Source organism: Phaenicophaeus curvirostris, chromosome 1 (assembly GCF_032191515.1).
Source record: "Phaenicophaeus curvirostris isolate KB17595 chromosome 1, BPBGC_Pcur_1.0, whole genome shotgun sequence".
In the NCBI taxonomy this organism is placed as follows: Eukaryota; Metazoa; Chordata; class Aves; order Cuculiformes; family Cuculidae; genus Phaenicophaeus; species Phaenicophaeus curvirostris.
The window spans coordinates 123672721-123689997 of NC_091392.1; the positions used below are offsets into that span (position 1 = coordinate 123672721).

At 42.1% G+C, this 17277-nt stretch overlaps 1 protein-coding gene across 1 annotated transcript; it reads left to right on the plus strand.

Moving 5' to 3' along the window:
- Nucleotides 1-5743: 5743 nt before the first annotated feature.
- NR0B1 (nuclear receptor subfamily 0 group B member 1) lies at nt 5744-8728 on the plus strand. The gene is made up of 2 exons (XM_069849953.1): nt 5744-6291; nt 8046-8728. The coding sequence occupies exons 1-2, from the start codon at nt 5751-5753 to the stop codon at nt 8288-8290; spliced, it is 786 nt and encodes a 261-aa protein (XP_069706054.1). The 5' UTR covers nt 5744-5750; the 3' UTR covers nt 8291-8728.
- The last annotated feature ends 8549 nt before the right edge of the window (nt 8729-17277 follow it).

Genomic DNA, 17277 nt, shown 5'->3' on the forward strand with positions numbered 1-17277 from the left:
GTCAAACTCATGTGTGAATAATGGTAAAAAGGAAATTTACACATTTTGTAATACCACAATGTGAACCTGATTTAATGAGAAATTATACAACTGAGTCACCATAAGGATGGTATTTTTAAATATCCCACTGAAGTGAAATATGTCTGGATTAGAGCCTTTGGAAAGATGCAAGGATTTTAAAAGCCATCATATTGATTTTCAGATAAAATGCATGCTAACTTATAACCTATTTAAATACAGGGTTTTTTTTTTATTAGCAGCATAATCTATGATATTACTCAAAAATGAAAGTGTATTTTTGAACTTTTCCGTCTTGGATCATCAGCTGCAATTAACGTATATATTTATACAGAAATGTTATAATGGATACATAGTGTACTATTGCCACAGCAGTGCTAGAATGTTTTAGTTTGTATGCTGCAACCTCAAACAGTGTAATAAAAAGTTTATTTTCCAGCATTTTTTCCTGTTATTCATCTATCATTCTGTATAACCAGTGTATTCCTCAAGGCAAATAAATGTCATAAGCTCAGTAATTTTAAGTTATTTCTACACTAATATTTTATAATACAATTCCCTTATTCAAATGTCTTTTACCAAGAGTAGAGATCAATTTCAGATGGTATTTAAAAGATTACTTTAAAACCAAAGATTTCTACAAGCCCTCTCTCTTCTATCCCTTGTTTCTCTGCTCCTGAGCTTTAAGGTTTTACCCCCCTGAGGGAGAAGTTCCACACAGTGGCTGAGTAGCAGCAGTGGTCCTGTCTTTTCCTCTCTCTCCTCCTGCCCCTGGAAGGAAGGTCAGGCCACTCCTTTTTTACCTGGTCTGGCACTCATCTGTTCTCTACCTGAATGAGTTCAGTTCAGTAAACTGGCAGAAAACTGCATGTTTGTTTCTTGATGGAGTAATTTTTTGCTGATTCAGCCAAGCAGAATTCTGTCATATGACAAGTTTTACAGCTTGTCAGGTTAGGCAGAGACTTCAAAAGCATCAGTGGGGAAAATAAAGCCAGGAAAGCACATCTGAAAGCATCTTATTTCCCTGCTACCCGTGTTGTAATCCCTATTATAAAAATGCTGCCAGCTTAGTAAACGGACTTGGCTTACCAAGAAGTAAGGTGAGTGCCACGGCTGGCACAAGGAAAGCAGTGGCAGCAAGTACATTTGTGGGAGTCACCTCTTTTAGCTTGCATGAGCCACTAGATTGGTTCAGCTGGTCTTATAGGACTGCACCCTTAAGCGTGCCACACGGGCAGATGTTTGGGTACAGTATAAATTTATTTTGGACAAAAAAAGAAATTATTTGTTACATTTAAACATTAAGATGTCCAACCACCAACAGCATACGTAAATGTACCATTTTAGAATGCTGAGATCCACAGCTCTTCTTTACAGTAGAGGACCAAAGGGGTCCTGCTAATGCTAACCTGTTAGAGCCCAAAGATCAACAATTTTTTTTTTTTAATGAGAATGAGCTGAGTGCCTTGAACTGGAAAAAGTTTACAGTGTTGCTTCTTTTCCCTTAATTTTGCTTCCACTGAAACCTAGCTGCATTAGCTATGGTGAAGTAGTGTATATTAGCTAGAGTATATCTGGCTAATCCATAAAAATGTCACCATATGCTCATCCTGATCCAGAACAAGCACATACTGCTAGGTGAGACTCAAGGTAGCTACAAAAGCTCTGTAAATTCAGGTCAGCATCCTTTGCCTGGGTATATATCAACTGTCTTCGGCTCAGGCAGCACCAATCAGGCACTCAGTATGCTCCTCCCGTTGAATCCATTCCCCATCACAGAAGGAGGCAACAGCAGCATCAGGAAAATGGGGTACAGCGTGTAAGTAGAACATGGTGATATTTTTTCCTTAATGCCCACTTATTTTCAAGTAGACACCCCAGTAAATTAGGGGAACTATGAACAATGGTCAAGCTAACAAATGGACAGTCACAACGAGAAACACAAGACTCAACAATATACTTAAATTCTAAAACCTTGTTTTAAAGGAATATTTCTCTTATATAAAGATGTCTTGCTAAACACATCCTCTTAAAAATATTCCACACCCAGCCCCCCCTTTTTTTTTTCCAGAGAAAAAGTTAACTTCTCTTTGGCTAATCCCAAAATTAAGTGATAGTTTACATCTGATCTTAAGATCAAATTTTATTTTTCAGTCCTTATGCTAGAAGGAATAATAGTTATTTAGAGACTATCAGGATGCAATTCTTCACTGGAATAAAAGCTCTCTCTCCAGTTAAAAGTGCACTAAAGCACTGAAGGCACAAAAACAAATGTTTGTTTTGTCTTGTTCTGAAACTGAAGTCTCGCCCTCTGGCCAAGAACCAAATGTGCCACCAGATGAGTGATATGGAGACTCTGAAGAGCAACATGAGAGAGTAAAACTGCCAAGACTGCACTGTATCACCTTTATATCCAAGGCTTTCGTCTGAGTTAAAAAAAAAAACCAAAACAAAACAAACAAAAGAAAGAAACCCACAAAACCAAAACAGAACAAACAAAACAGCCCTACCCCTGTCCTGCCCACCCCCCCGAATACAAACAAATAATCCTTTGTCTGCAAGTAAATCTATTCACAATTGTACCACAAGGAGCTTGTTAATACTCACCTAAGAACATACCTTACAGCAGAAACTAGACACATCCACTTTTGCTGAAATTGTATTCAAGTATTTTCCATCAAAACACAACTACCTGTCTGTGAGGGAGTCTGTTTTCTTTTCGATTTTCAATAGGAAGTTGGGGTTTTTACCTTTGATTTAGCTTGAATTCTATAGACAAGCAAAACTCAGACTTGAAAATAAAGACTATTCAAATTTTATCAATATGAAAAACACTGATAATTATTTCTAGGACATTCTTGGTGTTTTAGGTGGGAAAGAGACAATCTACCCTTAATAAAATGGCTACATTAAGGTACATTAGGAGTCAGAGAGAAATTAATGGTTACATGCTCTTATGAGAGAAGAAGGTACACTTACCACTACAGTAATGTAATTCCTGGCACTGCATAGTAAATCAAGTTTCAGTTTCACTATGGAATACCCATTTTAACATATTTATCAAAGGCAAAGACTTTCTGTGTAAGTTGGTTTAGAAAATTAACTGTGTCAGCGAAATCATTCTGCTGACAGTTGGATTGCATCTACTTTTGAGACTTGGTTGAAAGAGAAATGCCTTGAAAAATTAAACACCTGCAACCAATATTGCTACATTAGGAAAAATTTCTACTGTAGACCTGATAAAAAAGTTAAATATTGCCATTGTCTAGGGCTCTGTGTAAGCAACATCCTACTGTAAGAAGCAGAATGTTCTCACAACTGGAGTTCAAGGTTGAAACTGCAAAGGCAGTGATGTGAATCTCAACTGTGCCATGCTTTCCCATAGATACCTTCCAAGTTACCAAGTGATAAAAAAACCCAGATTCCTCAGTCGGTCTAGTAATACGTACCTCATGGGAGAAGTGTTACTGAAGCCAACTACAAGCTTAGGGATGCTCATTTTCTAAGACTTGGCATTTATCTCTAAAGTTAGTGGCCTTCCCCCACCTCTAAAATTTAACATAACAATAATCCTAATATCCCCTCTAAAATCCTAACATAACAATGTTGAGAAAACAATGATGAATATAGCTGGTAGCAGTCTAGAATGTCAAGGAAGTGTTCTAGAAAAAATAAATGAGCATGTTGCCATTACCAGGGATTCTTTCAAATGAAAAATTTGGTAGCATTTGGTATTATTATTTTTTAATCCTAAGAATTTTTTTTATTAAACTCTGTTCAGTAAAACAGCATTGTTTTCTATTCCAGGGACCAAACCAACCTGTCTGCAAACTGTAGGAATCAGTTCATAGGTGCAATATAACAGTTCTCCACTACTGCAAAGCCAATAAAGGGCTTTATCATATCTGGATCAGTGGAAAAAACTGTATTTTATAGGTAATTCCAAAGGTGTCATGTTCAAGCTTTTGGACAACTGGCATTTGGAAAACAAGATTTACTTGAGACAGGTAACCAGTAGTGCTTTATTTAGTTTTATATAAAAGTGCCTTTTGTGCCATTTCTAAATAATATCCCTTATGAGTCCAATTGTGAAAAAATATTTAGAGAGAAATGACTATGACTCTACACCTATATAAGCTGATAGAGTAGGACTAATTTCACAGGGAAAATAAATTGTTGTGGTCCAGACTAAAGTTATTATATTTCTAAGAAATCCAAATCACTCAATGATATTTGCTTAAAAAGACATGTATTCTTTTATTGAAAGAAAATGTGTCTTTCCAGGGGTGATTCGGACATCCCTTAGTAGCAGATATTGATGGAGCAGGTACAGAAGGTTACTTGTATCTGGCTACTTTCTCTAAATCTGTGTCAAGGTTCTTCCAGATGACAGGAAACATAAAATGCTTCTGGTTTAACTTGTATGCAGCAAAGACAATTAACACTTCACTTGCCATGCAATTAAGTGCACCTCTCTGCTGCATCTGCTTTTATTTAGCCCAACTGAGAAAGTACATGCTTTTATCACATTTGGATAATTACAATTCCCCTGTCCCTCCTGTGTAAATACACAGGCCTGGAAGGATTATTTGGTATCTATGTGCCACTCAGAGAAGACAGGTCTCAGAAAAGTGGTATATCTAAATCTAGGAAGAAAGATTCACTTCAGAACAGATGAAACCTGAAAGGCAAATGGAAATGTTTTAAACTGATGGATAGAACAATGTGAGATCATGCATTGCAAAGCAGAGGAAAGGAATTATTCACTGGGTAGAGTTTCATAGAGTATCCACATAGAAGCTGCGGGCACGTCAACCCCAGGGTACCCTGACAGAGAAGCCTTGCTTGCGCCCCAGCCTCAAGAGCCACCCTAGTTTGGACGGGAACAGGCCTGCTTCTCCCTTCCCACACAGCAGCACAAAGGTAATAATAAGGCATATTGAGGCATGACCCCTAACTTAGAATCATAGAATAGTTTGGGTTGGAAGGGACTTCAGAGATCATCTAGTTCCAATCCCCATCATTTAGTTACCCCTAACTTAAGGAGAGGCATATGCAAAAGCCCTTGGTGTCAGTAGTGGCACCTCCTTTTTTTCCCCTTCTGCAGGAGCTCTATTCCTTGGACCGATCCCACCTTCCCCCTTAATTACACTTTTTCTCTCCCTGGCCGCCCGTCACGCCGCAGCCTATAGACAGGGGCGGCCGGCTCGCCGGCTCCCTCTAGGCACCGCTGCTTCGGGAAAGGAAGGGGAGGAGGGCTGGCTTTTTTTTTTTTCCTATTCCCCCCCTCTCTCTTTTCCAGCCAGTAAAGAGTGTCTGCCCCTTTGAACCGCTGGTACAGCGCCTGCGGCTGCACACACACACACACACACACACACACACACACACACACACACACACACGCGCTGCCGCCGGCTATAAATAAGTTAAGAGCCGGGCGCAGAGCGAGCAGTGTGCGTCTCCCGACGGGACCGCGGCCCCGCCGAGCCTTCCAGGCGGCTCAGCCCAGCCCCGGGGTACCGCATCCCTGGGACCGCATCCCTGGGCGCCGCATCCCTGGGACTGGAACCCTGGGTACCACATCCCTGGGTGCCGCATCCCTGAGACCGCATCCCTGGGACCCCCTCCCTGGGTACCACATCCCAGGGTGCCGCATCCCTGGAACCGCATCCCTGGGTACCGCATCCCTGAGCGCCGCATCCGTGGGTGCGGTGCCCCCGCTCGCGGTACCCATGGCGTGCGCGGAGCGCTGCCGCTGCTGCGCGGAGAGCAGGCGCCACGGGAGCATCCTCTACAACATCCTCCGGAGCGAGGAGCGGGCGGCGCCGCCGGCGGGGCCGGGGCCGAGGCGGTGCCCGTGCGGGTCGCGGCGGCGGCTGTCCCTGCGGAGCCCGCAGGCGGCTTGCAAAGCGGCTTCGGCCGTGCTGGTGAAGACGCTGCGCTTCGTCCAGAACGTCCCCTGCTTCCAAGAGCTGCCCCTGGACGAGCAGCTCCTGCTGGTGCGCAGCTGCTGGGCGCCCCTGCTGGTGCTGGGGCTGGCGCAGGACCGGGTGCACTTCGAGACGGTGGAGAGCGCGGAGCCCAGCATGCTGCAGCGCATCCTCACCGCCCGGCGCCGGGGCGAGCAGCCCCCGGGGAGGGCTCCGCGCGGACCCCGCCTGCCCGCGCCCGGCGGCATCCAGACCGTCCAGGGCTTCCAGGCCAAGTGCTGGAGCTTGGATATCAGCACCAAGGAGTACGCCTATCTCAAAGGGACCGTGCTCTTCAACCCGGGTGAGTGACCGGCACGGTTCGCGCTAACGGGGCATCCCGGGGCTTTTCCTCTTCTTTTTTTTCATTCACTTCCCGCAAAGCAGTTCTTCCTTGGAGAAGAGGAGGCTGAGGGGAGACCTCATTGCTCTCTATAACTACCTGAAAGGAAGTTGTAGAGAGGAGGGTGCTGGCCTCTTCTCCAAGTGACATGGGACAGGACAAGAGGGAATGGCCTCAAGCTGCGCCAGAGGAGGTTCAGGCTGGACATCAGAAAAAAAAAAAACCAACCATGGAAAGGGTCATTGGGCACTGGAACAGGCTGCCCAGGGAGGTGGTTGATTCACCTTCCCTGGAGGTGTTTAAAAGGTGGGTGGATGAGGTGCTGAGAGGCATGGTTTAGTGTTTAATAGGAATGGTTGGACTTGATGATCCTGTGGGTCTTTTCCAAGCTAGTGATTCTGTGATTTCTGTGAAAGTATTAATTAGGCACAAGGGGCATCACTCCTAACTTAGGAAAGGCATACGCAAAAGCCCTCAGCTTCCTTAGTGGCGCCTCCTTTTTCCCCCTTCTGCAGGACTTTTATTCTTTGGACCAATTCCACTTTCCCCCTCGGTTACACCTCTTCTCTCTCCCGCCTCAGACCCTCAGCTGATCGTAAGGAGGGCGGTGGGGTCTGTCGCTGTTTTGCCGCAGGGGTCTCAGGAGGGGCACAGAAAAATGTCACTCATTGTCCCTTCCTCGGGTCCCCATCTAGCAGACAGGGACTCCTGAATCCTTACCACCTGGATGTGGCTGGGTCAGGGATCATGGGGGCTGGCGCCTTCCACAGAGGCTTTCCACGAACCAAACAAACCCGAGGCAGGGAAAGTTAGGGGTCAGCAGCGGCTCCCCCTGTTTGTTTCGGAGCGGGGAGCCTGGTGGCATCACCACCGAGGACCATCACCTCAGCACGCTCTCCTCGGGAGGTTTGCACGCCCTGCAAAGAAAGCCAGACAAGGCTCAGGATTCCATGAAAAACGTGGCTTTGTGTGTAGTATTTATGATTCTTTTTTTTATTCTTTTTTTCCATCTCTCTTTGTGGAGATTTCTACAGATGCAGCTCTATCTAGTGACTGATCTATCATGTTGATGACTTACCTGAGACTTGGCTGGCAGGTTGGATACAGCTCTTCCTAAATATGCCAGTACCGTGTGAAAGTGGGATGTGGCTCTTCCTACTCTTCCGCTATCAAAATATTAAATAGATTGAAAAGGGGAAATTCTGCTTGCTCTGTCCTTCTGTATCCTTTCCCTCACCGGGAAACTTTGTCATACATTGGAATTAATGATTCCTGTCGCTTGTAATTGGGAGCTACTCAGAAACAGTTGTCCAAAGATGCCTTAAAAGGAATCATGCATTTTGTAGATGTGAACAAGTTATTTTTATTGCCATCCCTGCTGTTTACAGATTGCATTTGTCACTAAAGATCTTCTGGAGAGCACTCTTCAATCAAAGATTTTTGTTTCATTAGTTAATTTATTTAACACTTAACTGAATGTTGGCAAATGTTGTATGTCAAGTTTGTGCCGTGAAGAAGAATTTTGAATAGTAAGACTTTGAGCTGCCCTGTAAAAATTCCACGTGGTGGTTCTGCACACAAGAAGTCCTATAGCATTTTGCATCATTTCTTGAGTGATAAATACAATCTGTAAGCTGTTAGTAGTTGTTCTGCAAGGAGGATGCTGTTTTATAGACAATACCTATGTAAACAAAATAATTTATTTTTCTTTTCAGATCTACCTGGACTGCAGTGTACACAGTATATCGAAGGACTGCAGAGGGAAGCACAGCAAGCTCTAAATGAACATGTCAGACTGATTCACAGAGGTGATGAAGCCAGATTTGCCAAGCTGAATGTTGTCCTATCCTTGTTGAGATCTATTAATGCTAATGTGATTGCTGAACTTTTCTTTAGACCCATCATTGGAGCAGTAAACATGGATGACATGCTTTTGGAAATGCTTTGTGCAAAATTATAAAGGCGTGTAAAACAATAAAAATAAATCCACTACAAAGAAAGCCCTAGGGCAGAATAGTGTAAAGTACTGTAAATAAACTAATTTATTGTTTTTACATAGATAGTATTTTTGTATTCCATAATAAAATATTCTTCAAGTTCTTAAATTAATTTTTATTAAACACAGTGTTTTTTTGAATAAGATTACAGTCATCAAAACAAACTTTAAAAGGTTGTGGAGAATGTTTGTATCCAAAGTTGGCTGGCTGGTCTTCTAACCTGCCTCTGAATAAAGCCTGCTCACACAGTATAAACTTACTATATTGCACTTTCAAGGTAAGAATTCCTGCTTTTTCCAAATAAAAAGCAGTTTATGTTTACATTTTAAACATAGTTGGCATACAGAAGGGGGAATGAACAAGTCATTTACTTTGCATATTTCAGAAATAATAAAATAAGGCACTGTAGCCACAGTTCTGACATAGTTCAAATAGTGGCTCCATCAAAGGCTTACTCAGTCAGTGAACTACTTCTATTGACTTTAACAGAGTTGAAGTCTATAGAGAATATTTAAGAAAAAATTCACTTAAGATTTTCTTCCATGTGGGGAAGATGTGTTAAGAACATATTGAGACTCTAATACTTGCAGTAAAACATTTCATGCAACACATGTTGGGCTCCAAGAGAATAAAATAACTCTATTCCCCAAAACAAGATGTAAACAAAAATCCTTCTAAAGATATCCTAAGAGCAAATACTGAATGGGATTAAGAGAACTACGAGTGTGCACTTCACACTTTTCTTTGCTTTTCACCTGGGTAATTGCTCGCCAGGGTTTTGAAAGACATTTCTTCAGACTACTTATTCCTATAGAAACATAAAATATTTTTTTTTTTTTGGTCTTGACTCGATCCTTTCTCTCAAAGCAGTGGGTTTTTTTTTGTTTTTGTTTTTTTAAAAAAGGGAAAATTGGTGATTTAAGAGGAATTCTTTCGTGGGTTTCCTTTCTTAGTATGCAGTTTTCTAACCTTTTTCCTGGGGAATATTTGTAAAAGAATGGAGAGAGAAGTGTGACAGCATTCCTGAAGTACAAGATATCAGTAAGTGTGTATCATTCACATATATGCTGACCACTAGCAATAAGAGGTGTTTTTTAAAACACAATTAATAAAGTTGAGCTAGTTATTCTCCTTAATAGGAGGTGTGCAGGGGAGAGAGGAACAAGTTGGAAGAGCTTTCTTTTACTGCCACCTTGCGCAAAGGATGATCACAGCTCCTACACTCAGGTAAAGAGCAGGGCACACTCTTGTTGCCTTGTACCTACCTGGATAAGGCCTGGGAAAATGGAAGTTGCCAGAAATGTAGCCAGATATTTCTAGGGGCACAGTTAATCTAAAAGTATTGTCACTAAGATTTTTATTGCCTTGGCAGTAAGAATGTCATCATAGACAAGGGTATCATCCCTGAGCAAATAAAACACAGCAAAACCCACAACCCCCATTATAAAAAGCAATCGTGTAGATTAAATGTACACTCTTCTGATGGTCATATAACTCTGGGTATCATTGTGTGTCCTGAGGATCACCCCCAAAATTCCAAAGAACAAAAAGTATGCAACTAAAGTGCTCTTCGCTACCAGTTCAGACAATAATAGAGCAGATTTAGTCTTTATGTTTAGTTGATGCTTTTATATATGCACAAACATGCTTATACACATATATAGCAAATACAAATACATACATATGAGGAATATTTACTATTTATGCATAAATGTTCTGTGAGTTTACAGTAGGTTCTAAGCTTATCTAACAACTCTCTAAGATAAATATGCATGTTTCCCTTTTTCTCTGTAAGCAGCATATGAGCCTACAATAGTTGGCTTTCAAGAATGCCTGACAAATCTCTTTTCACAAAAGCACAAAGCATGATAATAAAGCATTTAAATAGTGGTTAGTGGCAGAAGATGAGTCTTGACTAAGGACTTAAAAAAAAAATCAACTGTCTCAGTTTAAAACAATTTCATCTGCCACTGACAATTTGTTAATATGCCCACTAGTGTTCACAATTTTCTGAGCTGCAGATGAGACTTGTTTGTAGTACTCCTAATATTGAATAGTAATAGCTGAACCTTGATCACAGGCAAGAATTTTCAGCTAAACTGGCATGTTGAGACAGTTTGGATCTATTGTGCCACTAACTACAAAAGTTTTCATGACTCAGGTGGACCTGCTATCATCTTCAGCTTTAATATCTGAACAACTTCTCTGTTCTCAGTTTTCTGAAGCTGTCATGAAAAATACTGCTTCTGTGCACAATGTATCCACCTCTAACTTCTTGTACTCTATCATATTTCTCTTGGATCAGCAATACTATTAGTCATTTAGCTGTTATCTAATCAAAAGGAAGTACCTGGGAATAGCAAGTAGGAAATCTGAATGAGAAAAACAATTTATCAAGGCTTTCTGCAGCAAACTGGTAAAAAAAATGTCATAAGTCAGAGGAACAGGAAGGACAAAGTAAGAAATTAAAATACTTATAGGAGAAACCAAGCTGAAGACTTCGAGATCCGTGAAGGAATGGGAGAGAAGAGACTGGTATGACTCTGTAACAGAGCCCTTGGGGAAGGGTCTGATTTTAGTGCGAGGACAATGTGCAAAACACTGACTAGAAGCAGGTGGAGAGATTCTAACTGACAAGACAAGCCAGAGCTGGAGAAAAAGGGTGCCTGTAGGAGAACTCTGTGTCAAGTCCAGAAAAATATTGCAGGGCAGGGAAGAATCTACCTCAGAAGCTGACACAGAGGAGGACACAAGCATCATTACCAACCTGCCAGGACTGGCTGGCTTGTCCTCCACTAGTGCCTCTGCTGAAAAAGGGGATCATTGTGAAATCTGTGCAGACACCGAGAGCAAGCTGCTCAGTGTTTGTAAGCATACAACACTCACAGAAGTGAGTGAACTACTCTCTTGCCCCAGACTTTTCACCCGGAGTTCTCTATGCAGTTTTCTATTGGGTAGGAAAAGTAGAGGGCTAAATCCTTTTCTGTCCCAGCTCTGTCCTGTGCAGAAGCACAGAAATTGGATGGTGGCTCTGAATTGGGTGGCCGACACGGCCATGACCACTGCTGTGACACAAGAGGTGACCTCTCTGGCTGTCCCTGACAGCAGAGGTAGGACAACTACTTCTCAGGCCTCAGGCAGTCAGGGAAGAAGGGAAGGCTGGGCAAAGGAGAAGGATGCTGGCAAATATTTAAGGATACTTTCCATAAAGCACGAGAGCACTCAGTCCTCAGATGTAGGAAATCAGGCAGAGAAGTTAAGAGATCAGTGTGGCTGAGTTGAGACCTGCTAGTCAAACTCAAGACCAAGAGGGAACTGCACAGGCAGTACAAGCAGGGACAGGGAACCTGGGAAGAGTATGGGGACACTGCCTGGTTGTGTAGGGTACGGGTCAGGAAGGCCAAGGCACAGCTGGAACTGAACTTGGCAAGGGAAGTGAAGACTAACAAGAAGGGCTTCTACAGGTATGTCAACCAGAAAAAGAAGGTTAAAGAGAATGTACCCCCACTGATGGATGGAAACGGTGACCTTGTATCAACAAATGAGAAGGCTGAGGTACTCAATAACATTTTGCCTCGGTATTCACTGACAACCATTCTCCTCACCCCTCCCGGGTCAATGGGCAACAAGATGGTGACCAGGGGGGTTAAAGCCCCTTCCATTCTAGAGGAAGATCAGAATCATGGCTATCTGAGGAGCCTGGACATATGTAAGTCAATGGGACCTAATGAGATGTATCCCAGAGTTCTGAGGGAATTGGCCGATGTAGTGGCCAAGCCACCCTCCATAATATTTGAAAAGTCATGGAAATCAGGAGTAGTCCTTGGTGACTGGAAGAAAGGTAACATTGTGCACAGTTTTAAAAAGGATAGAAAAGAGGATGCTGGAAACTATCGACCTGTCAGCCTCACCTCTGTGCCTGGGAAGATCATGGAACAGATCCTCCTATAAGCTATGCTAAAGCACATAGAGAACAGGGAGGTGATTAGTGGCAGCCAGCACAGCTTCACCAGGGGAAACTCCCACATGACCAGCCTACTGGCTTTCTATGATGGGATAACCACTGCAGTGGACACAGGAAAGCCAATAGATGTGATCTATCTCTACTTTTGTAAAGCCTTTGACGCATCGCCCCCCACCCTCCCAACATCCTTCTCTTGAAATTGGAGACATGGATTTGATAGGTGGACTGTTTGGTGGAGAAGAAATTGCTTGGATGGTTTTATTTAGAGAGTAGTGGTCAATGGCTCAAGGTCCAGATGGAGATCCATGACAAGTGGTGTCCCTCAGGGGTCCATACTGGGACCAGTGCTGTCTAATTTCTTCATCAGTGATATTGACAGTGAGACTGAGTGCAGCCTCAGCAGGTTTGCAGGACACACCAAGCTGACTGGTGCAATTGTCACACCAAAAGGATGGGATGTCATCCAAGGGGACCTAGACAAGATGGAGAAGAGGGCCTGTTCATGAGGTTCAACAAGGCCAAGTGCAAGGTCCTACACCTGAGTTGGGGCAACCTGCAGTTTCAATACGGGATGGGAGATGATGTGATTGAGAGCAGTCCTGCATAGAAGGGGGTGGTCATTGATGAGAAGCTTGATATGAGCCGGCAACGTGCACTCACAGCCCAGAAGGCCAACCATATCCTGGGCTACATCAAAAGAAGTGTGGCCAGCAGGTCGAGGGAGGTGATTCTGCCCCTCTATTTCTCTCTCGTGAGACCTCATCTGGAGTATTGTTTCCAGTTCTGGAACCCTCAACATAAGAAGAACATGGAGGTGTTGGATCAGGTCCAGAGGAGGGCTGCAAGGATGATCTGAGGACTGGAGCACTTCCCATATGAGGACAGGCTGAAACAGTTGGGGTTGTTCAGCCTCGAGAACAGAAGGCTCCGAGGAGACCTTATAGTGACATTCCAATACCTGAAGGGGCTACAAGAAAGCTGGGGAGGGACTGTTTACATAAGCTTGTAGTGATAGGACTAGGGGCAATGGGTATAATCTGGTGACGGGAAGATTTAGACTAGACATTAGGAAGAATTTCTTCACTATGAGAGTGGTGAGGCACTGGCACAGGTTGCCCAGGGAAGTTGTGGATGCCCCATCCCTGAAGGTGTCCAAGGCCAGGTTGGATGGGGCCTTGGGAAGCCTCATCTAGTGGGATGGCTTTGCTTATGTCAAGGGGGTGGGAACTAGATAATCTTTAAGGTTCCTTCCAACCCAAACTGTTCTGTGATTCTATGATTCTATGATGCTCCATGTAGACTCTACCAGCAGGAGTGGGCGTCAAGACCCTCCTGCAGCTTCAAGTGCCCAAAGGGATAGTGCATGAGACCTCTGTTTGTCAGCTGTCTGGGACTCCTGTGGAGGTAAAAGCCAGCTTTCAACCCCATCTTCTGCTGGGCAGTGCTGCACTGCGTTGCAACCCCTGTGCTGTTAGACACAGCATAACATTTCACATGCTCTTAAATGTATCAGTAAAGATTACTTTCCAGTTCAGATATTAACATGACTTCTGAGGATTTTTAAACGTTTTCTCTGTTTGCTTTTCATTCCTGACATTCTGGGCATAAATCTTCTCATAAGTACTTTTTTTTTTAGCCCTCAGGATGTTTGAAATGTTTTAACTCAGAGCAACCTCCCAGGCAATTTAATCCTGCAATACCCACAGTGACTTCCTCAGCTACATAGAAGCAGTGCTGGATTCTAATCACAAAGCACCATTTGGCAGAGGCTACCGCCATGTGATATCCTTTTCTCTGATGAGGTCCAAGAAAGGATAACTTAAAAAATTACTTTCATTTTTACTTCATATGTTTATGAATGTTTATTTTAGATAAAGAAAACATGGATTTTATTTATAGTCTTCCTTTTTCAAGTTTAATATATAACCTTTGTTTTGGTAGCCTTTCTAATAATTTGCTTTAAGCTTTGCAGCATTTTTTCTGTTGTGGGTATACTATGAATGCTGCTAGTGCCTAATGAACAGTAACTTTGATGTTGAAGGTGTGGTTTTGTAATTTAAATTTTCTTGTTCTGAATTGGCCTCATATACTATCTTGAATCTATTGTATTGTCAGCTATTTTCATCCCTTCTCAAAGACAGAACTTATTCCTCTAGTGGACCTTCTGGGCACTGCAACATTTGTCAAAAATTAAAATAAAATGAATTAAAATAAAATGTCAGAAAGCAAATTGGTGATCTGTTTTTCCTTCATTGAAAAAAAAGTCCTGAACAGTGTAATCAAATATTATATCAAGAGATATTGAAATTTTGAGGCGTAGCTTGAGAGCTTCATGTACATATTGCCTTAGCACTCTTAATATTTATTTTAAATTATGAAAGTCTTGTATTTTCAGTCTGAAATGCACACAAGTAAGATTCAGTAGCTGAAACAACTAGAGGCTGGCAGAGGACAAAAATGTCCTTAAATCAACAAGCACTGTGAGGTCACAGGGGTAAAACTTGTTAGATGGCACTCTACGCAAATTATTCACATTGTTGATATAAACCATGAGTCATTTCACTGTTTATGCCAGCAATGAAATTGTCCCAGCTTCTTTTGAGATATTCATAGTGTTCCTGGTTGTAGGTAAATAACCCCACAAGTGTTTATACAAGCATACATAATATACAGATACCTTTTCTTCTGTGTGTCCATACATTATGCATGGAAAATTATACTGGTTTCAAGTTCAGAAAAAAGAACTTGTCCTTTCATTTTATCTAACGGCTCACTATTTTTTTCACAAAGGATGAATTTCACCTTGCTTAAACAGACAGCTTAAATTTGACATCCAATCTAGTTTGGGGCACGTGGGCTCTGTCTGGAGCGAATGGAGAGACACAAAGACCTCCAGATGGCGTTGGATCCCAGCATACCTGTTTTAGGGTGGCATCATTGATCAGTACTTTGCAGAATAAGAATAGATTCAGTTTATACCTTGAACTGCCAATCACTGCAGTTTGGCAAAGCCAAAATTGGAGCCTTTGGAGTCACCCTCACTTCTGGCAAAACATTATCCTTCTTCTCTCAGCTGAGACTGTAGTCCACCTTCTCACATATACACATGTCCATACACATATAGGTATACATAGGAAAATATAGCAGGGCAACTCATATCTTCTTTTTCTAATGGGGCTAGGTTAAGTAAAACAACAAAAAAAGTCAGTAAATCCTGTAAGAGTAGAAGAGAGGTAAAAGAAAACTTTTATACATATAACAATATTCATGCCAGGAGCTAGCAAATCTGCTGTTTCAAATTTTAAGTATACAGCTAATGCCTGTCATCTTTAAATAAGAATTAGCTAAAGAACAGGAATCAATTTCTCAAAAAAAAAGAGCATCCAGTTTACCTTACCTCAGTTGACTGATCTTTATCTTATTTTTGAGGCTGAAATGAGAAGTTAGAACTGAGTAATCGAATGACCAAAATGTGGTACTGGCACTAGTATGCCTTTTTTGTCTTTCTCTCTTGTTTTGTGTTTTTTTGTTTTGTCTTGTTTTGTTTTGTTTCTGCATTTTGCCTTTACAAGGTCAGAAAGCTATCGGAACAGGTATGACTCTGAGTTCAAAAGGCTGCGATATAGCAGGCAACAGTCAGCCAATGTCCTGCTCCTTTGTCAAGGACTCTGATGTCCAGATGAACCAGAACTAGAAGTGATCTTTAGGAAGGACTTCTGGGAAGTTGAGGAACAGTATTGCATTTCTAATGTCTAGAATGATTAGGTGGAAACCCTCTGTCTCAATCAGTTCCATCTCAAATAAGTTAAAGGCAGAAGAATCCTGTTGCTGGTGGGATCTGATCTGGGAACATCAGCTATTCCCAAACAAGGTGAAATGACAGAGGAAGCATTTATGCCCTGTAATGTGCAAATTATTTCCATCTAATTTTGAGACAAGCTAAACCATGCAGTAGTTGAGCGATATAAGAATGATGTCTGAGTTGTTTCTGATAAGGAAGTCTCAAAGCTCAAGAAGTTACCACTTGTAAGATGATTCGCAACAACTTTCTATCACTTCTGTGATACCTGAGTTGTGAACAGCAAACTTTCACTGACATTTGCTGTGGACAAATTATCACAGCCCAGTTAACATGCAGTAGCTCTTTAAATTAAGGTGATGGAATAATACAGTTGAACTTTAAGACACTTAAAGGGACTTAGTTGGAACTAGTTATTCTATCTAATTTCTGCGCCGAAACTTCTCTGACATTAAGAGTGCAGCTCAATTAGAAGAACTCTGACCTCCTGTGCCCTACACCCTTGCTACAACCCAACTCTGCTCTGGAGTGAAACCAGAGTGTGTGCCAGCAGTTTCCTTTCTCGGTTTTCTTCCTCCTTGCTTCACAGTGCTTTGTTTTTTGTCTGAAGGGCATCAGATATATGGGCTGGAAGTAAGTTGTGGCTCCTTCCAGTTGGGTTGTTGACCTAGACAACTGGGTAACTAGACCGTCAGGACACACTGCAGTCTGCACTTTTTGCTCAAGATGCATTGTGGGTAGGACAGACTTCTCAGTACCGAGCAGTACATGTTTCTGTTATCCACATTGTTCAGCTTTTGTAATTTCTTTGCATGTTGGGAAAAACATTTGAAAGTATTTGCTGCCTTATTTATGAGACAGAATGGAGCCTTTATAAGAATAAAGCAGTTACTGATAGTATAAAACAGGTACTGCTAGCTTAGTTTTGCCTGACTACGGAAGAATCCAGTATACTTGGACTTGCTATGCTCTCAGTGTTTCCTTAATGCAAACCGCAGATACGTAATTCAACAAAGAAACCCCCTTTCCATCAGATATTTTATTACAGAACTATAAAAGTCACAAGAAAAAAAATATGAAGAGAAACAGTAAAGCTGAAACAGGGTATAAATTATAGTGGGTGTATATTCCATTCCTCTAAATAGTTGTGTGGCTGGAAGAGATTTTAGGTGGTCATCTAATCCATC

Coding starts and splice junctions, on each gene's coding strand:
- NR0B1 (XM_069849953.1), top strand. CDS start 5,751: ATGGCGTGCGCGGAGCGCTGCCGCTGCTGCGCGGAGAGCAGGCGCCAC. Junction 6,292..8,045: donor GACCGTGCTCTTCAACCCGG/GTGAGTGACCGG, acceptor TTTTCTTTTCAG/ATCTACCTGGACTGCAGTGT.